At 38.1% G+C, this 27,041-nt stretch overlaps 2 protein-coding genes, 3 long non-coding RNA genes and 1 pseudogene across 6 annotated transcripts; 2 read left to right on the top strand and 4 right to left on the bottom strand.

Moving 5' to 3' along the window:
- The first annotated feature begins 644 nt into the window (after positions 1–644).
- Positions 645–6,641, top strand: LOC147515364 (uncharacterized). Its single transcript, XM_086587091.1, has 3 exons — positions 645–892; positions 959–1,169; positions 1,736–6,641. The coding sequence occupies exons 1-3, from the start codon at positions 734–736 to the stop codon at positions 6,475–6,477; spliced, it is 5,112 nt and encodes a 1,703-aa protein (XP_086443217.1). The 5' UTR covers positions 645–733; the 3' UTR covers positions 6,478–6,641.
- An 8,051-nt stretch (positions 6,642–14,692) lies between these two features.
- Positions 14,693–17,659, bottom strand: LOC147515363 (uncharacterized). Its single transcript, XR_015210299.1, has 3 exons — positions 17,586–17,659; positions 16,109–16,324; positions 14,693–15,182 (listed from the first exon to the last, which is right to left on the bottom strand). It is a non-coding gene; the product is annotated as an uncharacterized LOC147515363 (long non-coding RNA).
- Positions 17,660–17,964: 305 nt separating this feature from the next.
- Positions 17,965–19,278, top strand: LOC147515362 (uncharacterized). Of its 2 annotated transcripts, XR_015210297.1 has the most exons (4): positions 17,965–18,099; positions 18,188–18,219; positions 18,740–19,088; positions 19,171–19,278. It is a non-coding gene; the product is annotated as an uncharacterized LOC147515362 (long non-coding RNA). The 2 variants fall into 2 exon arrangements; XR_015210296.1 differs by having other exon boundaries at positions 18,740–19,278.
- On the bottom strand, positions 18,782–19,932 carry LOC147515361 (uncharacterized). The gene is made up of 2 exons (XR_015210300.1): positions 19,759–19,932; positions 18,782–19,677 (listed from the first exon to the last, which is right to left on the bottom strand). It is a non-coding gene; the product is annotated as an uncharacterized LOC147515361 (long non-coding RNA).
- Positions 19,933–21,109: 1,177 nt separating this feature from the next.
- LOC147515360 (uncharacterized) lies at positions 21,110–21,697 on the bottom strand. The gene has a single exon (XM_086592882.1). It carries the CDS (start codon positions 21,695–21,697, stop codon positions 21,110–21,112), a length of 588 nt encoding a protein of 195 aa, XP_086449008.1.
- A 1,359-nt stretch (positions 21,698–23,056) lies between these two features.
- Positions 23,057–24,670, bottom strand: LOC147515359 (uncharacterized; annotated as a pseudogene).
- Positions 24,671–27,041: the final 2,371 nt, after the last annotated feature.

Genomic DNA, 27,041 nt, shown 5'->3' with positions numbered 1-27,041 from the left:
AATAAAAACAATACAGAAAGTATTAAAACCCAAAAAAATTATTGATCTCCTATATTAAAACCCAAAAAATTATTGGTTTATTTATTTATTTATTTTTATTTAAATGAGACTGTCTCGCCCAATTTCTTGGTAACGAGACTCGACGGAGTCAGCACTCACACAAATCCCACCTGTTTTCTCTCCCAGTAATGATACGTGTCCGTGTATATTTGGTAAAAAAGTAGGTCCCACCAGCAATACTGTTACCTAAACGTGGCGCGTGGGAAATCGTATTGAAAGTGAAAACTCCCCACATTTTATGAGTTCGTCTACCACGAGGATATCCCTATAGAGACGCCAGCCGAGACCGTTGGATCCGAAATCTAACGGTCCGAAAATAAAAAACAAACCCATAATCTCTCTCTTTCTTTTTGTTTTTGATTTTCGGACCGTTGGAGAGATCCAACGGTCTTGAATCAAGTAGCCTCGTCACGTAAAAGACGAAAAAAAGGCATTCTTTCCCAACGAATCATCGTAACTCTACTAACTGCTCGTAGGTCTTCGTCAACTCAAAGTCAATACCGTACAATTATTCTTCTTCCAAAAAAATAAGAAAAGAATCTACTTTTTTAACTTTTACCTTTCCTCTTTCTACTATTCATTCCTTCGCCTGCAAGCTTTTCATCTTCTCTCTCACTATAAAAACACTCTTCATTTCTCAACAGCAGAAGACATTATTTTTAGTGATCAAAGAATGACGACAGCAAAAGAACACATTGAACAAATAAGGACAAGTAAGTTTTCCATAGGTGGAGAACTTAATCCATTAACTGAAGACCTTCACCAGTCAGTTAAAAACCTCTCCGCTGAACTTTACGCTAAAGATGTTCACTTCCTCATGGAGATCATTCAGGTAACTAGTCATTTTTTATTTGTGTATATATGTTTTTTTTACTGAGTTTGCATGTTTTGCTTGTAGAATGCGGAGGATAATGTGTATGGAGATGGAGTGAAGCCATCGTTGGAGTTTATAGTGACGTCACGTGATATAACTGGAACTGGTGCACCGTCTACTTTGTTGATATTTAATAATGAGAAAGGATTTTCTGCAAAGAATATCGAGTCGATTTGTAGTGTTGGAAGGTCTACTAAGAAAGGACAACGACAACTCGGTTACATTGGAGAGAAAGGTGACAAATGTTTTTTTTTTTTTTAGATTATTGAAATGTTATGTTGAGGTTTACTCTGTATTAGTTGTTATTCCATTTTTGTGTTTTGATGTTTAATTTAACGGATGTGAGTTAGGGATCAATTAGTGAGTTTAAGTTGGGAATATGGTGTATTAGCAGTTGATCTTGGAAGTAGCGAAACATAATTCTACCATTTAAGTGTGAGCAGAAGTAATAGATTTCCCATACAAGAGTCTTTGCATATATATGATTTCTATTGTAATTCATAGCTTGATAGAAAAGGGAAACCTTTAACTGAAATTGTTGGCATAAAATGTTTGTGTTGTTGTTAATGTTGGTACCTTTCCCATTATGTCCAATAAGATGTTATGTGCTTAATAGTGAAGAATACAAGGTTTTATGTTATTCCTTGGTAATTGTAATGACTAAGTTCTATCTTAAATCTCATCTCAAATGATTGTTCTTGTATGTGATAAGATTAGGAGTGTTTTGGTACCTGTGAATAGTATCTGATTTGCGTTGACTTGGTTAGTGTAAACACAACTGATATTCAATTTATGTCGCAGGAATTGGGTTTAAGAGTGTGTTTCTGATCACGGCTCAGCCTTACATCTTCAGTAATGGGTATCAGATAAAGTTTAATGAAGATCCTTGCCCACACTGCAATCTTGGGTATATTGTTCCTGAGTGGGTTGATGAGAATCCTACTCTTTCTGACATACAAAAGATATACGGTCGTGACGCTCTTCCAGCAACGACTATTATTCTTCCTCTGAAGCCTGACAAGGAGCGAGTTGTAAAGATTCAGCTTTCAAACATCCATCCGGAAGTTCTTTTGTTTCTTTCGAAGATCAAGAGGCTCTCTGTTAGGGAAGATAACGAGGAGTCCAAGCTCAATACCGTTAGTGCAATCTCAATTTCAAGTGAAACTGATCTTGTTACGAGGAAGAATGTTGGCGCTGAGTCGTACACTCTTTTTCTTTCTGCTGAAGAAGATAGTGAAGACAATGAGAGAGAATGTAGCTACTACATGTGGAAGCAGAAATTTCCAGTTAATCAGGAAAATATGGTGGAAAGGAGGATGGGAATTGATGAGTTAGTAATCACTCTGGCTTTTCCTAATGGGAAGCGTCTCAATAGAGGGATGGATTCACCTGGAATCTATGCTTTTCTACCAACGGAGATGGTTACAAATTTCCCCTTTATTATTCAAGCTGATTTTGTTCTTGCATCTTCGAGGGAAACAATCCTCCTAGACAACAAGTGGAACCTGGGGATTTTAGCTTCTGTGCCGTTAGCTTTTGTTAATGCCTTCATCTCCCTATTGAAAACATCAGGAGGTGCTCCCGCTTCATCTCTACCGCGTGTGTTTGAATTCTTACCAGTTGACAGCTCCTCATATGGGAAACTGAATATTGTGAGAGAGACTATCAAAGAAAAACTGTTAAAGGAACACATTATGCTATCAGAGTCATACACAGAACAGAAGATCTTCTACAAGCCTTGTGATGTAGGTCGGATCATGCCTCCTTTTTGGAATATCTTGCTCAAGGCAAGGGACCAAAAGGTGAGCTTGCATAATTTGTCATCTCATGGAATATGTGCTTTGAATTCTGCATTTGATAAGGACTATTACGATGACATACTGAACTTTCTGGAGGTGAAATTCATGGATGTTGAGTGGTATGCAAAGTGTATTCGAAGTTCTAATATGGTATCGGGACTCTCAGAAGATGTTTACTTGGAGCTTCTCTTCTTTGTCGCTGATAAGTGGTCGTCACATTTTCAGCATACAAACATGAAGAATATACCCCTGCTGAAATATGTCGGTCAAGACGGCTATGTATTTCTGTGCAGTATTAATGAAGTGGACGAATGGGTTGGAAAGAGAATGTGTCTTTCTTATGACGCTCGTCATATTTCCTGGCTGATTGACTGGAATAAGGAGTTCAGATCCATAGCTTGTTTCTTCATGCCAAAAAGCACACAGGAGGCAATACGGTCATTCCGTTTTGCAGAGACATTATTGAAATGGCTTTCAGAGCATGTGGAAGCTAGCTTTATTAAAGTTAATGATTATGCTGATCTTCTCTTGAACTCACTGAACAATGACAGAAGGCTTGTTGTGGCCTTTGCTCACTTCTTACGCCACTCTCTCGCGAATAAATATGTTTCTCAAGAGGAAGCTGCAAGCTTGTGCGATAAGATGCCCCTGTTAGATAACTATGCCTGTGTGTCTACACAGAGAAGCGGGGTTCTTGTCCCGGCTAAAGGAAGTAAGTGGGTGGGACTGATTGGATCAAATCCATGGAGAAGGAAAAATTATGTTGAATTAGGAGAAGACTACTTGCATGCTGGCAATTTTGCTGGTGTACATTCACCTGAGAAGCTGCTAGTTACGTTCTTAAAACATTATGTTGGTGCTTCAGATATACCTGATTTATGTCCTCCTGACGATGCTTTTCCAACTGTTTCTTCTCCGTTGACCAAGGAGAACACGTTCTTACTTCTTAATTGGATTCGGAACTTAAAACGCAAGAGGTCTTTGGTGGACGGATTTTTTTTGAGATGCATAAGAGATGGAAGTTGGTTGAGCACTAGTGTGGGATACAGGCCTCCATCGCAGTCATTCTTACTTACTCCTGAGTGGGGAAATCTACTGAAAAACGGATCTGAGCTGGTTGATATCCCTTTGATCAATCAGCAGTTCTATGACAATAGAATTATTGAATACAAGGAGGAGCTAATATCGATAGGGGTCATGTCCGAGTTTGGGGAAGCATGTCAGTTCATTGGGAGGCACCTCATGCATTTGGCTTCTAACAACAATCTAACTAGGGCAAATGTGTTTTCGATCCTTAATTTCATCAAGTTTTTGAGGGAAAAGTACTTGCCACCTGATGACTTCGTCAAGAGTGTGAGAGGGGGAAGCTGGTTAAGGACTAAGCATGGAGAACGATCTCCTGTTGGATCCATTTTGTATGACTCAGAATGGAATGCTGCTTCAAAAATTTGTAATCTTCCTTTCATTGATCAACAGTATTATGGAGAACGAATCCTGACTTTCAGAACCGAGCTTCAGCTTTTGGGAGTTGTTGTTGGGTTTGATAAAGATTATCAGCGTCTCACTGAGTGTTTCAGAATGCCGACATCGTTTACATCTATGACAGTGGATGAGGTTCTCTTGATACTGGATTGCCTTCGTCATTCAAGATCATCTGATCAACTTGTCAGTGTACTAAAAAGTAGAAAATGGATAAGGACAACTGTTGGCTACAAATTTCCAAGTGAATGTTTCCTGTTTGATTCTGAGTGGGGATGCCTTCTTGAGATCTTTGGTGGTTTCCCTTTGATCTGTGAAAAGTCCTATGGAAATTATATATTCTCATACAAAGACGAGCTGAAGAAACTGGGAGTGGTAGTTGATTTTGAGGAGGCGGCTAAGTCATTTGCTCGTCTATTCAAGCAGCATGCTTCTTCGTGTTCCATCACAACAGAAAACGTGATCATGTTTCTGAAATGTTACAGGGATCTAACGAAATCTCGCCACCGGATCCCAATAGAGTTTCATAACTGTATCCGTGACGAGAGGTGGCTGCGGACTCGTCTTGGACAGAGAAGCCCGAAGGAGTCTATCCTTTTTTCCTCAGACTGGGAGTATCTCTCTCCAATTGCATTGCTTCCCTTTATTGATGATAGTGAGAATTGCTATGGTACTGCCATTCGAGAATACAAAGAGGAGCTAAAGGCAATGGGGGTGGTACTTGAATTCAACAAGGGGTCGAAGTTTGTAGCTGCTGGTTTAACGATCCCTCACAATCCAACGGATATAACTCCTTCCAGTGTTCTTTCACTGCTTGAATGTGTCCGTATTATGCTGAAAGTTGAAAACGACCCCTTACCCCAAGAGTTCATGCGGCGAATCAATAAGAAATGGTTGAAGACCCGTATGGGTTACAGACCTCCAAACGAGTGTTTGCTATTTGGTTCAGATTGGAATTCTCTATTACAATTGGAAGATGGTGCTTTTATTGACGAAAATTTTTATGGCTTTGATCTTGCATCCTACAGAAAGGAGCTGAACTCAATTGGAGTTACTGTTGATATTAAAAATGGCTGCCATTTACTCGCTAGTGAACTTGAGTCTCATTCTCATTTTGCTGTCATTGCTCGCATCTATGCGTATTTGAAAAAATACGACTGGAAATTAGATAAACCAGACGACAGAACTGCTAACTGGATCTGGATTCCAGATGGAAGTGACAAGGGACAGTGGGTGAGCCCTGAAGAATGTGTTCTTCATGATAAGGATGGTCTCTTTGGCTCACAGTTGAATGTTTTGGAGAGACACTATGATAAGAAGTTATGGTCTTTTTTCTCCTTGACTTTGCACGTGAGGCAGAGTCCTTCTGTTGATGACTACTGCAGGCTTTGGAAGACTTGGGAAAGTTCAGAATGCCAGTTGACACATGCAGAGTGCTGTGCTTTTTGGGTATGCATTGTGCAGCACTGGAATTCTTCAAAGACCAAAAATCTTCTTGCTGAAATGGTGAAGCTGCCTGCATACACAAACTCGGATGTAATTCAGTTGTGCAACAAACAAGACATTTTCATTCCCAATGATTTGCTGTTGATGGATCTACTGCAAAATGCTTCGCAAGACCCGTTATTCGTCTGGTATCCGCAGCCAAGTTTACCATCTATTCCTCGGACTAAACTGCATGAAATTTACAGTAGTATTGGTGTTCGAGTTGTTTCTGAGTCTGTTGAAAAGAGTGAATGTTCTAAAGTGGATGGTGATTTTGAGCAGGTTAATCCAAGTGAAATTCTGATCTGTAGAGAGCTTATAAGACTCATACTGGGATTTCTTGCTGATCCTTCTATCGAAGTGGATGCGAACAAGAGGCAAAAGATAGTCCAGGCTCTTCTTGATGTTAATGTCTTTGAGACTGAGAAACCCATTACAGTAGGTTATAGCTTATCGTTGTCTTCAGGAGAAAGTGTTAATGTGAAGGCAAGCCAGATGATTCGTTGGGAGAGAGAGAGTTCCAAAATGTTCACTCAGAAGATAAACAGGTCATGTGGACACAAAGCCAATATTGAATTTGCTACGTTTTTCTCTCAGGTGATAGCTGATGGGATTTTATGGGAGAAATCTGAACGGATTCCAGAACTGTGTGAACTGATCAAGTTGGGCTGGCTGTTGGAATTTGAAGAGGAAGCAATTGGTTTCTTGCTGAAAACCAAAAATCTGCAACTATTTATGGAGGATTTGGAGTTTCTGAATTCTAAATTTCCCAGTGAATAGCTCTAGCCGCACTTCCTGCCAAGTTCGTGACATGTCAGTTAGTAGAATTTTCATTTGGTGTCCTTTAGTATTCTCTACTGTTCCTATGTATTTTTGCTATTTTTGATTGCCTGTCAAGTCTGCTTGCGGTTATGTTTCATGAATATAGTACTTCTTAAGAATGACGGACTTTTGTTTACAACTAGTCAAGATACATTCTCGATGGTGTGATTTATGATTTCACATGCATCGATTATATTATTAAAGCACACTTCACCATATTAACTCTTAGTCCTAATTAATTTATAACGGTGAATTAATTTATTATTTAATTTCCATACTTAAAAAAACGCCATTATCTAATTTTATCTAATTTAGTGGCCTTCAGAAGTAGGCTTAATCCCCAAGACTCGCATCAACAAAAAAAAAACAAGAGCCGGTGGTAGATGGTTTTCTCTTTGTCTCGCTGAAAAAACAGTAAATGGCATAGCCAATGCCGCGAATTTGAGAAGACTTCCTCATTCATTTCAGCAAAGATACACGATATTCCCTCCAAACACTAGGTATCGATCATCTTTCTAACTTTTATGGTAACCCCTTCTGACCATTCCGCTTGATTTTCTTTTGGTGTTGTACATTGATAAAGTTCTTTAGTTTTTTCTATCTCACTTTAAAACCACTTTTGGTGTTACAAACTTTAAGTGTGTGTTGTTTTTCCTTTGAATCGTATATTATTATTGATTTTTGTTTGATAATTGTTTTGTCATTTTTCTTTGATGGTATTGCAGTTCGTATGTGAGAATTTGTGTAATCCTCTGTCACTTATTTTGCCCACTTGACTGGAATTCATAGTTCTGCGGAAAATTCTTCATCGTTACCCATTGGGAGGACTGAGCACATCATTATTCTTTAGTAGTCAAGTACAAGGATTCCATTTATTTTTTGTGCTTCGCTGATTTAATACTTTAGACAGTATATAATTGAATTCAAATATTTTACACTTTAATTACCTGGTATATTGTTTATCAAATTATAAATTGGTGATGCGAATTTGTGTTGTTTATTGCATTCAAGGTGGTTGATGAATTTGTATGAACTTAAATAATATTGTGTATTTGTGTTGTTTATTGCATACATGTAAACAACTTACATAGTATTAAAATTAGGTATCAAGTAATCTTCACAATGAATAATCTTAACAATGAATTGAAGTGTTATGTTCGTTAGGGTTATACCTATATTTATTTCTAAATTTGCAAAAAAATTAGGTATCAAGTAAGCTTAACAATGAATTGAAGTGTTACGTTCGTTAGGCTTATACCTTCTAAATTTGCAAGAGTATAGTCAACCAGCATGTTCTTGAAGTCGTTCAGCTGTCCATGATTTGGAAGCATGGATATATGATTGCACGAGGAAGTCCAAACCTTTGGTTCCCATATTGATTAGAAATGTCTCTGTTCGACATAATATTTAAAACAGATATAAAAACATAAACTCAAGGCCAAACACTCAAAATGTCTCTGTTCGACACCCCCCCTCTCTTCTCTAGCAAATATTTCTAAAACAGAATATTAGCTCACAAATATATTCCGCTTTAAAGAATTATATATATTCAAAACTACCACCGCCATGTTTGTTGTGGAGTTGCGTATTAGTTATTATGTTCCCAATAATCGCTCTTGATGAATATGCTTATTATGTATGACATATATCCTACAATGCGCCATGTCAAAAAAAGTTCAAACCACTCTTGGTCTGTAATCACCATCAAGAGGTTGTACATCTTTTCTAAGTTGTTCACATCTTTTGTATTTTTAATTATAATTCATTTATTCAATCATCTTTTGTATTTTCAATTATAATTCATTTATTTAATATTACGTACATGAAGGATTGCTTCTTTTCTTTCCACAAAACACGTGGAGAGGGAAATATGTGGGTGGTCTGTATTGGTGGACACATATAATCTTTCAAATATGAGTGCAAAGGTCACTGCAACTACTACAATGCCTAAAAGCCACTCATTTCATTTTCCCAAGAAACAGTTGGTTTTTTCTTGGCTGTTATATACTAATATGATGCCTTACAATTTTTTTTTACCAAGAAGATTTAGTTAAGGTTACTATCTGCTCCATTACTACTTCAACCATGCGAGCACAACTTTGATCCACTTGACGCATATACAAAATTTGCTTTTTAATAACACTTTTTTCCTGAATGGTGGTTTGAGGTTAAAAAGTGTTGCATTAAATGTGGACTTTTGTGTTGATAGGGACAACAAACCTGAACTTATTTTTTGGGCGGTAGGGAGTTTAGAGGCCTGTGTGCCCACACCTACTCTTTGGTTGGTTCTTTTTTGGTCAAATAGATAATGTGATGTTTTGATAAACTACCTTTTAGTGTCTGTTCAATTGTTTTTAGATTTAGAATTTCACTTTTGTGTTTGCTTTATGTGTAAGTGTGTTGCCATCTTTTTAACACTTGATTAAACCTTAAAATCTTAATGTTTTCTTTGTTAAACCAGATCACCACTTAGGGTGACCAACACAGGTTCCCATTATCGCCACAATAGGTTGTCCATATTGACAAGGAGAATCTTAAACTGTAACCCGTCTGCGAGTGTTCCCCACCTTCCAATATAAGTCATATCAATTCCTACCTTTGATAACCTTAATTAGATCTGGCACTTTGGCCAATATATATACACACACACACACACACACACACACACACACACACACACACACACACACACACACACACACACACACACTATGTTTTTGTTTTTCAATTCCTAACTATGTTGTTGGACTTTTGTTTTTCAAGTTTTCATAAACAGAACTATGTTAGATTTTTGTTTTATTTGTATTCTATAGTGATTATTGCTTCTTGCTTCAAGGAGGATTCATCGAGTCAGGTTGGATTATTCCGTTTAGTAGCAATGGTGTATGTCTATTTAACAGATAATGGATTTGTGCTCTAAAAACTGCCAACTCCAGTAAACTCCATAAACTCACGTGTTACAGTCACATACATTTACAGCCTTTGTATTATGTTTTGGGTTAAGAATCAACTCGATCTATTCTTGAAGGGGTTAGATAAAGGAACTAATGTATATTATCTTGCCTTTTAGGACTTGCTGGGAGGAAGAATTGAGGAGCATACTCTTTTGGATGAGTTAGATTTTTTTTGGCGCTTTGCAAGCCATTTACAAGCTCATTTTTTGGCTCTCTCATAGTGAACTATTGTAGTATGGATGGGCATGTTACCTCAGTATGGGTAACATTGAAATTCCTCAACTGGAAGAATGGATTGCTCATCCTCTATCTAGATTTTTGTAAGGTTAACCTTGATGGTATTATTGACAAATTAAACAGAAAAATATGGCTTGTTGTGCTCGGATCACTAGGATTGTGAAAGTAGCAACTTAAGTGTTTAGGCTACAAAGCCAACAAACCTTCAACATATATGGATTGCATTGCATTGCAGGCAACAAAGTAGTAATAGAAGAACGTGCAATGGGAGTGGTGAAGACTTTTGGGAATAGAAATACTTTTGTGGACTTGAGGCTTATGCTTGCATTTCTTTCTTTCTTTTTCTGCACATGCATTTTATACTTATGACTACAAAGTTGGCAATTAAAATGGGCCAAAAATTTATATAGGATGTGGACTAGGAGCAAGGGAGTGGTAATGTTACTGTAATTTATTAGCGGAGTTTCAACTGATCAAAAAAGTAAAAATGATGATGATGATTGACCACATTAGTGCTTACAACTTCAAATTTGTGTGCATTACAGATAAACACAATGAATGTAGCAATTCAACTTTTGCAAATTGCCTCGTGCCAAAATGAGGTTGTTGATTCTAATTCAAACTATAGAATACAAAATGTGATTCAATTCGGTAAATTTTGTAAGAGCCATAGTACAACACTAATTTATTTCCTTTTGCCTCTTGTGTTGCACTTCTATTTTTCCAACGACTGTTTATGTGGGTTTCAATCTCTAATAAGAAGGTACAAGAGCTTCTAGCTTAATTGGTTGTGTACCCCTCACCTACAAGTTCGAATCCCACCAAGTGTTGGTTGTGAGTTATTTATTGTGTAATTATGTGATGGGCCTTTGGGCCAAGTGAGCCTTCGAGCTAGAGACAGAGTGTTGCTACGATGGGTGGAGCGAAAGCAAGTATTTATGGACAAAATGGAGGCGGTTGGGTCTATTAAAAAATGACGCATCAACGAGAGCTTTTGAGCTAGGTTTCTTTTGGGGTTGATGAGCCTTCGGGCAATGTAAGCCTTCGGGCTATGGGTCTTTCAATGCAACCGGTGTGCCTCTGCCTTAACTTTCTAAATATTTCAAAAAAAAAAAAAAAAAAAAAATCTCTAAGAAGGTGAATGTGATGTGAGGGTTTTAAGATTTTCTAAATGTGTTATGATGCCTGCACTAAAATTAAGTTTTTAGTGGAGAAGGCGTGTCAAGTGGTCGTAGCCTTGGGTGGGCATGCCTTAATTCGACTGCAGATGGTGTTTCAAGTGGTCAAAAGTAATGGTAGTGTCATATGCATGTGGAGAGGATGTCTAGATTTAAGTGCCTTAAGTAAAAATCGAATGATATCTCAGGGCTATTAAGGCACTCGTTGCATATGTTCATAAACTCAATTTTGTCATTTTTTGAGTCCCTTTATTGTGTGACCAAGTTTTGTTGTGGAATTTTGACACGAACTTGATACACTTCTAGATGGTGTTAGAATTTCCAACTTCAAGATGCAAGCAAGATCACACAATCCTATCCAAGATGCAAATGTGTTCTTCCATTGCAAAATTTACTAATTGGTATATTTGTTTGATGCTTTAATTGTTTACACAGGACTCGATATTGATGCAAATTAAATGTTAATTTTTTGTATCAAGTGCATTGGTCCTAACAAATTACCACACATGAAAATACTAGGCTACGATGTACCAAGATTAATGCCATAAACAACATAATAAACACTTCATAACAAATCGTGTCGTAGGCACGGGTAATACCTAGTCTATTGTAATAGAAAATGAGATTTGAAAAGTAGGCAACTCAAAAAGTGTATTGCGCTAAAAAATAACAACTTATTTAGTGATGAAAAGTAGTTTCTTTTAAAAAAAATTCATTAATTCATTGAAAGCATTTGGAAATAGGTAAATAACGCATAACATTTTTAATAAGGAAAATATAGGTAATTGGATAACATAACAATTATTACAAAATTATTTTTGAAACTAAAGTTGTTTGAAAGTGATCATCAAGTTGCAACAAAAATCTCTCCAAATAATGTAAGTAAAGCTTGACCATTGGAAGTGCTCTTCATTGGAAGAGAAACCCTAGAAAGAATGTTGTGTAAACCAACTGCCATTACAATAGCAAGCTGACTGACAGTGATAATTCCTTCAACAGTATTAATGGTGCCTCCCACAAAAACATTGTGCCTCATGGACTTCATGGTGGTTGGAGGTAGTTTACAATACTTTTCTAATAAAAAAGAGTCTTGTTATTGACGGACCCCATTTTGTGTTAGGCAGACTCCAATCCCCCCCCAACTAAAAAGAAATGTGATTTAATCGGGCACTCATCAAATTGCATTGGGCAGCCTCCAGCTCAAGCCCGACAACTAAGTCCAACAACAATAGCCCAATACCCACTTCCATTATACCAGCTACCATTTTTTTTTTTCAACCTTTTTGTAGCCGGTATCATCTCTCTTCTAGACCGAACCAAAAAAAAAAAAATCGAAGTTTTTGTCGTGCCCCACGTATACCAGCTACCATTTTTTTTCAAACCTTTTGTAGCCGGTATCATCTCTCTTGCGAGACTGAACCAAAAAAAAAAAAAAAAAATCGAGTTTTTTGTCGTGTTCGTACTTCGAGTGTTGAGTTGTGAATCAACAATGGGAATTGAAGTTGGCGATTTTACCCAATTCGAGTCGTGTCCCGTTTGAGTATATACTCAAACTTGGTTGGGTTGATTAAACTTGATTAGGTTGATTAAATTTGATTGGGTGGAAGATTAAACTTGATTGGGGTGGAAGATTGGGTTGATTAAATTTGATGATTTCAAACTTGATGTTTTTTTTGAAGTTTGGGTGGAAGATTGGGTTGATTAAACTTGAGTTCGAGTTTGCCCAAGCTTGATGAAGTTGTTTTTGAGTTTGAGTTCGAGTTTGGATTAATTAAGTGGAAGTTGATTTTTAAAATGAACATCGTGACAAACAAACTGAATTATTTAAGTCCAAATGACCCAGTTATGTCGCCCAAGAGAGTCCCCAAACGACCTCGCCATGTCGCCCAAGAGAGTCCCCAAACGACCCCGCCATGTTGTCCTGGAGATTGCCCAAACGACCCCGCCATATCTTCTAGTAAAAAACCAAGAGTTTTGTCTCAAATGACACGCACAGACCACTTGAGTGTATACTCAAACTACATGGTGAGGTCATTTGAGTGTACGCTCAAACTACATGGTGAGGTCCACTTAAACGACCCGAGGAGTTTGTTATGGCGAGACCGGTTGGATTAGTTGTTGGGCCTGGGCTTTGATGGAAAACTTGTAATATATATATTTTTTGGGGGGTTGCCCAATCCGATTTGATGAGTTCCCAATACAAGGCCCAAAAAAAAACCAACCTTCATCAACCACTACTAGCTATGTTTTGATTTCGGACTGATTTTGTGACCCAATGTAAACACTGTTCTCTACTAGGATCCAACAGTTGAGACTCCTGAGAACATCAACCACTATGGAATCAATGTACCCAATCACTCAACGAAAATGCAGATAAAAAATATCTTTAAACATACCTGATCGATAGTGATTGAATTGCAAAACATGCACATCCTCTGAACATGCTTTGGTTTAATTTGATCGTTTAACTGCTTTGTCCTTAAAACTGGGATTAGAGAACGATTGAAGATGTTGTAACATTTTCACTTTCCAATTTGAATTTGTTTAGCCTTGTATTTTTTTTTAAAAGAGAAAATGATATGAAAAAGGGACTCGACTTGGGCTGTTACAAAAGTTTCCAAAATTCATTTGCACGGAATAATTTTTATGAGTGCCAAAGGCATATTCAAGTGCCAGTATGACAGAACAGAGATTCTGCAACTGCAGATGTAACATGACACGCTTGAATGGGATGGAATGTCTTCTTGCCCCACACTTTCTTCCTTTCTAATGAAAAATTTAGCCAATGTCATTTGCTCGTTTCCATTTGTAAAGAGAATGAAACAAGTACGTAGGAAAGCAAGAACTAAGAAACATTCCATGCTCACCAGTCAACGAAGACGGCAACATTTAGTAAAGCGCCTTCGAGTTTCTGGGTAGTGGAGTCCGAAGGGGTTTCGAGGTAGACTAAATTGGCAGCAGTTCGAATTGGGGTGGAGACTGGTGTGGGAGAAGAGAGAGAGTAGACTAAGGGTGTGTTTGTTAAATTTTAACTCATGGAAAGGAAAAGAAATAAAATGAGTGGTCCACTATGGAATGAAATGGAAAGGAAATAATTTTAAATGGTATGTGTTTGGTAAACTGGGGAAAAGAAAGTAAAAACTGGAGAAAGGAATAATCATATTTGTTTGCAAAAGCTATGGAAAGGAATAATTGTATTGTTGGGTCATGGGTGTGTTAGTAGTAAGTCCCTAGTTATCTATTTCCTTTCCTTTCCTTTCCACAAAATTTTCAGGGGTTAGCTAAGGACACAAAACCTTTTCCATTTCCATGACACTACGTCAAAACAACACTTTTTTGACGAGCAGAACCCGTCAAAAAATGTTTTTCTTGACGAATATCAACTGTCATTACACCCGTCAAGTTTTCCCCCGTGGTATTTTTTTTTGACGGTTAATGCCAGTCAAATAGCGAAATTAATATTGACATTTCCAAACCGTCATTTATTTTTAATATTATTGACGGGTGATGTTTGTCAAAATTGTTCTTTTCACCTGTCAATTACGCCCAAATTTATTTTGAAATTTGGTTTTTTTTGTTTTTCTTGACGGGGGAAATCCGTTGACTTTAGAATTGTCAATTTGTTTTTGATAGTTTTAAGCCGTCAATTTTTTGGGAACACCTTTTTTTTTTTTCGGAAAAAATATGCTACAAAAATAAAAACTGCGTATATATATTCGTTGCACCTGCAAAAATCAAATATTGCCAACCCAAATACATTCATCAGGTAATCAAATAACACTACAATCAAAACATACACTACCTTACTCAATATTTCTACAAAACATACACTTCCATTTCTCAAAATATTACTAGAATGCAATTCAAGTATCAGTACAAGAGTTTTTTTCGTAGTTTTTATACAAACATCTTCGACACTTCATTCTTCAAAACCCCAAAATATTTCACGTTTCATTACATACATGAGTATTTTCCATTACTCCATATATACCCATCTTCATGTTAATAGCATATAAAAAATGAACTAAGGTGGATAAAGAAAGCGAACCAACATACATCAAATTGACTCGACAAAAGTCTTGGGCCATGTGATTGTATCTCCAATTGAAATATCAGCAAGTGTTCTTTCCCCAACATACAACTCAGCTGTACAATCAAAGATGTCGTCTATTGTTATGCTATATGAATCAGTAGATATAACATCACTAGACACACTTCCAAGTGCAACAGTTCTTTTTCTGAAGTTCTTCAAAAGACAGCGCGTGAATGGTGAAACATGTGGCGATCGTCTTGCCTGCAACATGAAAAGTATAATCTAAGTACAAATGCACACAACAAACTATCAACATTTGTGATTATATTGAAGGTCATCTAACATGTGGCCAGTAACGCTAGACATCATGCCAAGACAATAAGTCAGCACTAGCACTAGTACAGTAAGTCAGCACTACACTAGCTCTTACAGCAATACACTAGTACAGTAAGTCAGCACTAGCACTAGCAGTCAATATGGCAAAGTGATACAAACTTAAAAAAGATTTTTGATGCTGATGCAGTAAAATAGACAACTGGTGCTCATATCCATGAGGCAGGAATTAGGCAGGCAGCTCTTTTTGAAACAGGGCGCAGGTCACTTCTTAGTAACTTCCTCTAGGCAAAGTGGCAAACAACTGCTAACATACGTTTTTTTTTCGATAATCTATGCTATCATACGTTGAGGAACAATAAAGTAGGACATATCATTTTGAAATATAAACAGTTAGGGGACTGCCCAAAGTGCCAAACCCCATTAAACTATTCCACCTAGGGCCTAGGCCCATCTATCAGTAATTCACCCAACTCAATGTTCTTTTACATTCACCCAATAAAGTGGATTTGAAATGCAGTCGTTTTATCCCATACAAAGCTGGGTCGGAGAAATTAGTCCACTTGGTGTAAGCTTAAGTAGTATAAGAAGATGAGAAAGTGTGCTTTTGATGTCATGGAATAATCTCATATAATGCGGTGTTTCAAACCAGGAGAAAATATGTGAGTTTGGGCTATTACTTTTTTGTTGGTTCTATGACTTAGTGCGGTGCGATAAGTTCCTAACAATAGATCAAGATTCTTACCAACAAACAATCATATTTCAAAGGGAAGATGCGCACGCTTAAACTGAATAACTTAAGAACCAACATATAGATCAAGATTTTGTCTAGTCTTCCAACTTTATTTAAGTACCTGAGAAGTATTTCCGAGCTCCGAATGATCATGCACATAAACCTCCATTTTTTCCTGAAGGATCTTACGTGCTGTCGACTCTTCATCAAGACGTTGCATCACTAGTCTGACATTTTCATCTGTAATTTTCTTATAAGGAGCAGCGGCATGTATAACAGTCTTTGTGACACCAGTTCCTAGTCCTCTAACTCGATCCTTTCCATCACGACCATAAACCTAATCAAAGAGAAAATTAACACAATCATTTAATAATACTAGTACTAGGTATCATCAGTAAATACACTTCTGATGAAGACGATTTGACCGATAACAAATGGAATTTAGAACTTGCTTGGCTAACTAAAGCCCTTGAACCTGCTTTGAACTAAAGACTGACTTTATGTACATTTCCAAGGGAATGGCTCATCTTTGCTATTGTTATCAATTTGATCGATATAAAAATATTTGAAGTAGTGGGGAGGTAGGAGAGGAGAGTCTAGCAAATCTTATTTGTTGTGCGTAAATTATTTGGCAGGGAACTTTGAGATCAGAACTGGTTACAGCAGCGCTCTTGGCGCGAGACTTTGGAAAGGAGCGCACTGGCTAGCGCAGCTACTTAAATCTCGTAACTCCTGCGGGTAACCAAGCCGAAGGTCAAGAACTAAGGTTATTTCCGGAAGTGAAAACACATTGTATCCCTCGCTTTCACGAAGAGGATAGTGCTTTCAGACGGGGTTATCAATCAGGGTTATCAATCGTGCGAATTTATGGAGGAAATCGGGTTTTAAATTTCCAGAAACCGCACGATTATATAACGCCTATCACGAGCAGCGTCGCTGCTTGATCGGCGGGGAGGAGCATCTCCAAGTATGGGGCAAAGGATCAAGCGCTTTTACTTTGTCCCCCGGGATCCACCACAGGTTGGGTTTGCGAGCCGTGTGATGGGTTACTATCCAGCACGGTTTGGGGAGCACTTGTAGTCTGCGCTGGTGAATGTAAGCCCCCCTATCAAGCGGCTCTTCCCACGGCGGAGTCACCATTGACTCTATTTATTATTATGGTAAATCAGTGTATCAAGATGTCAATCTGAGATCTTTTTTCGGTTCGATACGTCCACCTACGAGACGAACCTTTGGCTTTCGTCTCGGTAGGTGTATTATTATACATTTTCCAAAAAGAACATTCATTCATTTCTTTCTTCCCCGTCGACCACGGAAACGACGCTACAAATCCAGACCCGGAAAAAAGAAGGGCCGAAAAAAAAAAGTGATGATTCATCGACTAAAAACCCTCCCTGTAGTGTGCTCCTCCTGGAATTATTCGGTTATGCAATACTTATTGAATACAAAGAACAAAATGCATTTCGACCCCATCGTAGTTCTCAAGCATTTTGTGGCACCGGGCTTGGCTGAACCATCTACGATGGGGGGAGCCAATTCCTGTCTGGATGGAAGGTTTTAAGATTCTATGTCTATGCCAGGCTGGGAATGAAACGAACCTTGCGCCTTCCCTTCCGTTCGTCATCTGACTTAGAAACAATCCCCTCCTGATTGGAGCACCGAAGGAGAAGAGATCTCGTAAGCCAATTGAAAGCGACATCCCAGAGTGAAAGTACCCAAAGAATGATCTAGCCATGAGCAGGGATATAGGCCCGAACAGATGTACGTTGCATAGTGCTTTGATGACTTGTGGTTAGGAGTGACATGCTAATCTAACGGCGTTATAGCTGGTTCTCTGCGAAATGCATTGCAAAGCATCCGTATCCAAGGGTCTACCTACTGCACTTGCGACATAACTCAGACCATTAGGAGTCCAGTATTCAAGTGGCACACGCTAGCGCCCTTGCCTCCAAACTCTAAACTAAGGCCAGATTTCGACTGCAGGTGAGGTGCCGAAGTCAGACTACTCAACCAGATCAGATAAGGCCGCCCAGCTCATTATCATGTTCTCTGGGATGAGAATAATTTCACTGCAGATGAAATACAGTCTCTTACAAACAACCTCTGTTACACGTAAGCTCTACGCAAATTTCTTTCCACTCAAGTTAATATTGTATCTTCATGTAAGAAATAATAACTTTTTTTAAGTTGGCGATCGCAGGTATGCGCGGTGCACTCGCTCTGTTTCCGTAGGTAATGCTTTATCGACTAAACTTTCCAAGACACTTGCCATAATGTCTGCAACATGACCTATAATTATCCCCTAATTTTTTTAAATAATTGAGAATCTTTCTTCTTATTTACTAGATTTACTCAATGTTTGGTCGAGCTAATTTGTATAATTTGTTGCTACAGGTTACTCTGACAGTCAAAAGTCTTATGAAACAAGTTTATGTTCGAAATTTAGTGAATGATTGTTTCTAGCTATGATGTTCGCCAATCAGTCGATTAGGATTCAAGATAAGGACAGTTAGATACTGACTTGTCAGGAGAGTGCAATTGCTGCATGAGGTTATAAGAATCTTGAAAGTCTCAACCTATACCTTGCTTGATTCATCTGATTGTTATAGCATATAAATAATATAACTCTAACTTGTTCTGTAATCCATCTAAAGAACTAAGTGTGCTGATTTACCCCCTTAATCTTTCAATCTTTTATTAGGAACATTATGATAATTCACAGATAAGAATAGATTACTTGTTTCATGCGCAGTGCCTCCTGCATACTATGCTCATCTGGCTGCCTTCCGTGCACGATTCTACATGGATCCAGAAGAGCAAGAGAACTCCACAACAAGTAGCACACTTAGTTCAAGAGAACTCAACAATTAACTAAAGACTGACTTTATGTACATTTCCAAGGGAACGGCGATGGAAGCAAAATACCAACAAGTACTCGATCAGTTTCAGAGATTATTGCAAGCATTCAACGAAGTAAAGTTGGGATTCAAGATTGGAGCTTAAGTGATATTACTGTTGGTTTGTACCTCGTTTTTCTTCGACGAGCATCTACTGATAAAGTAGAGGATGTCAAGGGCGTCAAGATCTCGTCTGATTCTATAGTAAATGCGTAAACTCTAAACTAATCAAGATAGTAGTTATTCATTCTCATGTCTCCTATGACCTGATGTTTTACTAAAATAGGTGGAGGACCTCATCTATCATACTGAGGTCACAAAGGGGGCTTACAGAGAAAATGTAACTGGTCTGGCTAGAAGGAGCATGCTTCGAGAACAGAATGCAGTTGACCACACTCTTCTCATGTTCTAAGACCAGTACTATGACATTTAAGGCACTTTTCAACAATACGTATCAAGTGGTTATTCATTAGGCAATGCAAATCAAAAAATAAATAACAATAGATCAAGCATACCTTTGCCACAGCATCATTATCTAAATCTTTGTTTCCCAAGTAGGGGTCCAGGCTCACAAGCCGCTTGATTTCATCCTAAAAGCAACAATGAATGTCATACACACCAATCTAGAAATCAAATGATTGCTTCATCGTAAAGTAAAGTTTAAAGAACACTAAAATGTAAATCTTACTAGAGAAGGCTTCACAGCAGGAAAAGGACACGACCCATCCTTACTTGTATGTGTAGCCACAAATAGTTGCGTTCTTGTGACGATACCATCAGGACTTTCCTTAATCTAAAACGAATACACAAACCCAATAAGCATAAAATAGTATTGCAGTGAATCTAGAAAATATTAGCGAAAAATAGAAAATACCAGTTCCTCTTCAATCCTAGCGCATCCGTGTCTACCAGATGTGTGTGGCAACTTCATATGTTCCCTAGACAACTTGCCTTTTTCTCGCTTTATGTTCTCCTCATCCGTCGAGCAAATTTCAATAAATTTTTCCCAATCTTCTTTCTTTGTACGCTTTGGTATGTTTAAGGTTTCCATACGTGCAACATTAGTTTCAAATTTATCATATACCTTGCGAAGTCTATATTTCCAACCCTTCCAAGATATGTTAGCTTTTAACAAAATACCAGCTTCACGATCAGGTGACAGATCATATTTATCCTTAAATATGATACCAGAATGAAAAATGAAAATAAAATTAAACTTTATACGAAAAAGTGAGATCTGAATGAGTCAGGATTGTATTGAATGTTGATGGGCTGCTCAAGGACAATGACAATGCAAACATGTCACCCTGAGCAGCCCTTGCTATCCTAAAACCAAGGGCTTTTTGAGATCAGCGGCCTTGCTGGTCTCATGGAACACATACCTCACATAGCATTAGCCTGGGGCATCATACCATTGCCTTGATAGCCTTAATAGCATCAGTGTACTTGCTGAAAAAGGTACACCACTCCATCCAAAGACAGCAAACATCTAAAAACATTCCAGAGAAATTCGAACAACAGAGTATGTTGTACTTACTGTGACGGTTTTCCACAAGTGTTTCTTGATTGTTTCCGGCACAATGGGCCAATCAGCATAAGTAGGTGGACAATGCATTCTAGCCATTCTACCAATAAAAGAGACAAATTGTGCAGAACCAGGACCAACAAGTTGCCCCTTACTATTGAATTGAACTTGCGTTTTTGGACCTAAACATTTAGATAAATTCATGAGATTACAAGAAATACAATTTCCAAATGATACAATTATGAAACGACATCAATTATGAAACAAATAATGATCATATTCTCACCTGTAGGTTCGGGCCTCGCTTTCTTCATGTTGTGACTCATTTTCTTGGTACGTGAGTCATTTTCTTCATAGTCACTTTCATGATCAGATCCGCTTTGTGACATGATTGAATCCAAACTAAATAATAAAATCACGAAATTCCAGGCATGTTAGTAAAAGTCTAACCTAGGATAACAAAAGAAAACTGATTTTAGACAAAAGATCATACCATTCAAGATTAAATATATTTCAAAAAGTTAGACTCGTACAAAATTAAGTATCATCCAATATCTAAAACATGATCTAGACACTTTTCACCTCCTAATAGCAGAAAATAGAACAAAAGAAATGCACAAGTAGAAATACCAAAACCAGCAAACAAACACAAAAAAACAAGTACATAACATGCACCCTAATCTAACTTTGGTTTCACTCTCTACGAAACTCCATCGTCTTCCATAACGTCACCCATTAAAGCGGTTGAACCATCTAAGTTTTCCATTGCTTCAAAGACTAAGGCGTCTTCATAAGTATCCACATCATGGTTCAATCTCTTAGGAGCATGCAAGACGACATGCCAACTATCTCTACTAAGATCCTTACAGTAGAAAACTTGAGCAGCTTCAGAAGCAAGAATGAATGGGTCGTCATCTTCATTTGAGTTTCTTTTCCACCTTTCTAGACTTACAAAAACTAGGTTCGTATCTGGATCAACATAACAACCATTTCTTTTATCTTCAATACGCACCCAATCACAAAAGAAAACTATTTCCTTAAAGTCATGGTAATCTAACTCAAGTATCTGCTTGACGACTCCATAATAAGTGGCTTCGTCTTCTACTAAGTTTTTGTCCTTTGCACTTGCCCTGAAGTTGGTAAATGCCTTCATTGAGACTCCACTATTTTGAGTTGTCATATTTACTTCTGAATCGTATGTAGAAAACACATAGCCATTTATTGAAAAGGAATTATATGACTTGGCAGAAAAGGATGGACCATCAGCAAGCCTCTTGAACCTAGACATCTCTTCTTTCTCAAGTTGCTTTCTTAGCCAAGGGATGTAGTCCATCTCCTTTTTTGTTGATGCATCCCTACGATTTTTACCCTTAGATTTGAAGCTTTGGATGTACGTCTCATACTTGCTGTGATATTAACCAAATCAACTATTATTATTAAAAGCATACACATGCATATATTAACTGAAAATTGAAAACAGAGAATATCAAATAATTAATACCTTTCCCAATTAGCATTTTCAATCGACTTTCGCAAAACCCATTTGCGTGCTTGCTGGTATTGCAAACTTGGAAGTGTGTAGTGTTTTCCATTTTTATCAATAGGGTAACCACACTCACTTTTATCATTTAAAGCATCCCTTTGTTTTTTGTTGTGAATTTCTCTTTTACTCGATGGGATATATTCCATGCAGTACCTCATTGCTTCTTCATTGAGGTATTGCTCTGTAATGCACTCTTCTGGAAATTTCTGATTCCCAACATACCATTTGTATGTTTTCATCATCCTGTGTCACCTTTAATCAATATCGAGCATAACAAAATAAAGAAATCATTGTATAAGAAATTTCACTAACCTCTCAAACAAATACATCCAACGATATCTAACTGGTCCACAAGCTTTAGCCTCCTCCGCCAAATGTAAAACAAGGTGTGTCATGGACACGAAAAAGGAAGGCGGAAAGTACTTCTCAAATACACATAATGATTCCACGACACGTTTTTCCATATTTTCAAGCTCCACGCGACAAATAACCTTTGAACACAAGACATTGAAGAACAATGAAAACTGTCCGAATAGCTTGACGAATGGCTTATGCTTCTTGAATCGTGCATCATCAACACCGGCAATAGGTGTTGTAAAAAAGAATGTGATAATCATGTGACTTTAGGCTCTTCAACTGAAAATCACTCAAGCTCACATTGTGTTTCCAATTTCCACTATATCCAATTGGAACTTTCAATTGGTGCAAAGTTCTCATATAATTTCTCTCTCTCGAGCGGGGAAAGACAAAAGGTGCCTTAGGATATGATAACTTCCCATCCTTTTCCACTGGCCACAGTTTTTTTTTTTTTTATCTTCATAGCCTTTAGGTCTTTACGGGCTTCCATCCCATCCTTAGATTTGGGGGCGTCCATGATCAAGGCAAGGAGGTTTTCTGCTACATTTTTCTCCACGTGCATCACATCTACATTGTGACGAATAGGAAGGAACTGTGGCAAGCAACATTTATGTTATGATGTTATCATAAGCAAGATGGAATACAGAATTATAGTAATACTATATAGAAAAAAAAGGACAAAATAAGTAAGTACCTCCCAATATGGTAATTTAAAGAAGATAGAATCCTTTGACCAAGCAAATAATTTCACCTCTCTTGCGACCTCTTCCTCTTCTTACCATTCACCTTACCATATATAGTCAGAATTTGACTCATTTTCAGCTTCACTACTGAACCACTCAAACGAGGAGGATGCTCATCATGTTCTTCCTTTCTATTAAATTGGGATTTCTGAGTTCTAAAAGGATGATTTTTGTCTTTTAGAAACTTTCTACACCCCATGTACGCAAATTTTTTCCCATGTTTTAACCATCTCTAATCTATCCCTTCACTACAAACAGGGCAAGCATACCTTCCAGCAGTCTTGCACCCCGAAAGATGGCCCAATGCGGGAAAATCGTTAATAGTCCACAATAAAATTGCTTTCATGTTAAACATCTTTTTATTGTACGAATCATATGTATCAGCTCCCTTCAACCACAAGTTCCTTAATTCTTCAATAAGTGGCTGCAAGTAAACATCAATATCATCTCCTGGACTACTTGGACCCGGAATGAGTAGTGTTAGCATGACAAACTCTTTGCGCATGCACAAAGATGGAGGAAGGTTATAAGGTACTATCATCACAGGCCAAGTACTATGAATACTGTTCTTGTTACCAAAAGGATTAAATCCATCGGTAGCTAGTCCTAATCGAACATTTCGTTTCTCACCAGAAAAATCAGGCCACCGATAGTTAACTGATTTCCAGCAAGAAGAATCTACTGGATGACGCATATCACTTGAGTTTTCAACTGAGTTTGCATGCCAAGTCATATTTTCTGCAAGCCATGGCACGCTATACATTTTCTGCAACCTTTCAGTTATAGGAAAGTACCTAAGCTTCTTCTGTGGAATAGGTTTAGCCCTTGGCTTGGACTTTTCGACTGGTTTCCATCTGCTTACACCGCAAGTGGGACACGTATTTCTATCCACATTGCCTTTCCAATACAAAATACAATCATTTGGGCAAGCATGGATAACCTCGCACTTCATACGCAATGACTTTATCATTTTTTAGCACTGATGTTTTCACGGGCACCGTATTGTTATCTGGTAGAATCCTCTTCAAAAATTCCAACAGATTTGTGAAACTATTGTCGGACCACCTATGTTTAGCCTTCATGCCCAACAACTCAATTGTAGCTGACAACTTCGTATCCTCGCCATGACACAAAGGATACAATGGCAGTAATGCATCATCCATTAATTTTTTGTATCGATTATCCTCAGGTAAATTACTTTGAATATCATCTTCTGAACTATTAATATCACGAGCATCATCATTATCATCAACTTCATCCAGGCATGCCTCTAAATCATTTGGATGACTACGTCCAAATGTATCATTCACCATGTCCACCATCCTTGGGAATATAATTTCATCGTTGACAATAGTCGAGGTACTAGCACCAACACCAACATTTACATCATTTCTAGAAAAAGGCTCTCCATGTTGCACCCACAATGTATAAGAGGTTACCATACCCTTTGTAATCGATGGAAAAAATATCTTCACCGATCTCTTCTCTAGGTTTCTGGCATTGCACACAAGGACAACAGTACCAATCAATTTCTTTTCCCAAACTATCTTGTGTAAATTTAATGAATGATCGAGCACCTTCGATAAATCCAGTAGACAATGTTGGCAACTTCATCCATGTCTTACTAATTGGCAGCATCGTAGACATCTTTATCAAACAAATAAGCTATTAACCAAATAAGGTAGCATATTAATGAAAAAGTGTGACTTTTAGTATTATGCGCGCATATATATGTATTATATACTCAAGCAAGTGATATTATATCATGAAGACAAGTTAATTAAACTTATACCATCCATTTAATATGCTTTCAAAAACATTTGCACAAAAGAAAGAACTATGCATCATTTTACAATAAAACATGTTGTGCGCATAGTAGTAAGAGAATCTATGACACTGCCAAGCTAGAAGATATGCAACAACAACCACATTGTCGCGCGCCTAGTACCCCAGCTTTAAGACGAGGTGTGTTAAAGAACTCGAAGCCCAAAAATGGAGTAATAACGAATATTATACGTCCATGGAGGTAGCAGGACTGGCAGATTTTTCTGATGGGAAGCAAGGACAGATAAGCAAGGAAAGAAAAGACTGGATGAGGTAGCTCTTGTTGGTTCTTGGCAGTCGGAAACATGTAGCTACTTGACTGGAGGTTTAGAGCAAGATATATTGAATTAGCACTCATTAGATGGAGCTAGCTCTTTGCCGGCGGTGAGAAAGAACCGCGTGCCACTTGACTAGCCTTCCTACCCTTAGCAGCCTCCACCAGATTGATCGAATTCGGCCGGCAACTACTATTAGTAGAAGCCGCGTTGCCTCTTGGTGGAATCAATAACGCACTCTCTTTCCTTCTTGGACTATTAAAGGAGGCCAATTTCATAAGCCTGAAAAAAATGTCATTCCTGGCGTCTAAACAACTACGCAATAAGCTTTGTATTCAAGTGACGGGCATCTGATTCTTAACCTACGGATTTGAGTCTCTTTTTGAAGAAGATTCACACTACTATAGTAGTCCTGGATGAGTGAGTTTGGTCCTTATTAAACCCGCCATACCGTTATTGCCGACCTGAAATCCGCTATCGCGTTAGATCAAGACCGCCCTCGCCCGATTCGTCACCGATTCGCCGATGAAGAAGTCTGAGCGATCGTAGCTTATAGTTGCCAAATCTGAATGGTAATGCGTTCCCGATGAATATGAATAGCCAAATCTGAATGGCTAACTCTAACTACTGACTTACAGGAGGCTGAAATCTGGCTGTGACTAAGAGTTTAGCGCTTAAGGAGGCCCCCTACACAATGAGAGGCGAAAAAGGGCTCTCCCGCCAATAACCGACTATCGCTAGTAGGAGACAATTTAAGTCCGGCGTTAGGTACGGCTATTGCCTAAAGCGTGCACCAAGAGGGCTACGAGAATTGACTCGTTTGTTTGCATTAAGCGTGAGGCTACTCATACAAGTAGATTATTTGGAGCCGCCCAATGAGTCCCGCCATAGGTCAAGTCCTCATTAGCTCATTGGGGCCATGCCATCTAGGCAACAGACTTTTACTTTCTTTCCTAGTTAGCCGGCACTAACCGACTATTGGGTTTTTACTTTATAGCGGCGGGTTTCTAATCTGATTTCCGTTAGACGCTTCTTAGTTGTGTCTATCACGTTAGCGAGAAGGACCTAAGTTCTTACTATTCAATCGAATCGGTGATGTCGCGGGCTGCCCGGCCGGGCTAATAGTAAGGCGCCACCTTATTACAGGAGAATAGCCTTCAGGCACGCTAACCAATTGAATAGGCGTTCGTTCACGGATTACCGGCCCCCTTACTAATAATAGTGCTCTAAACTCAGACTCATAATGGTAGCGTCTCGCTCTGATTGGACTCTCACAAGATCATTAAGCGCCTATTCAATTGGTTTGCACATCCTACATCATTCGTTTGCACTGAAAAAATTGATAGATCAACTTAGGTAAATGTACTAGACTACCAGTTCTCTATGCCACCGAACCGAATGTATATAAAGCATAGACCAACTACATATACAATGTGCAAATAAAAAACACAAAATGAGGACAAAGGCTTCTTATATATAGTTTTGTATTAAACAATCAAACTAAAAATTATCAATTAAGACTTAAAAATTAACATATTTAAGAGTTGCAGAGAGGTGATTTTGTCCCTTATCAATCATAAATAATTTTGTTTTGTACTTCAAAGAATCACAGTCCACTATTCATGAATTATCAATTGCAAGCTAATAAGTATCTAATCGTATCAAACATATAAAACCATGAGGTTACGTTAATCGACCAGTGACCGACCTTACTTACCCCCCTTACTAATCGTCACGTTATAATGTCTCTTAGTTCCATAGTGTCTACAAGAGAGGCTTCTCTTAGTTCAATCTCTCTATTATGTTTGGCTTCACTAATTGGGTTATACATCAAAACCACAAAGTTTGACTCTCTGGTGAGAGTGTTACTAACAGTCAAGATTGAAAAAG

This window comes from Coptis chinensis, chromosome 2 (genome assembly GCF_015680905.1).
Source record: "Coptis chinensis isolate HL-2020 chromosome 2, ASM1568090v1, whole genome shotgun sequence".
In the NCBI taxonomy this organism is placed as follows: Eukaryota; Viridiplantae; Streptophyta; class Magnoliopsida; order Ranunculales; family Ranunculaceae; genus Coptis; species Coptis chinensis.
The sequence above is the reverse complement of the archived record's forward strand: the minus strand, read 5'-3'. Positions and strand labels throughout refer to the sequence as shown.

What these genes read in the sequence shown, in the direction of transcription:
- LOC147515364 (XM_086587091.1), top strand. Translation starts at nt 734, where the DNA reads ATGACGACAGCAAAAGAACACATTGAACAAATAAGGACAAGTAAGTTT. An exon ending in TCCTCATGGAGATCATTCAG is followed by an intron (nt 893 to 958) that starts GTAACTAGTCAT and finishes TTTTGCTTGTAG; the next exon opens with AATGCGGAGGATAATGTGTA. An exon ending in CGGTTACATTGGAGAGAAAG is followed by an intron (nt 1,170 to 1,735) that starts GTGACAAATGTT and finishes TTTATGTCGCAG; the next exon opens with GAATTGGGTTTAAGAGTGTG.
- LOC147515360 (XM_086592882.1), bottom strand. Translation starts at nt 21,697, where the DNA reads ATGTCTAGGTTCAAGAGGCTTGCTGATGGTCCATCCTTTTCTGCCAAG.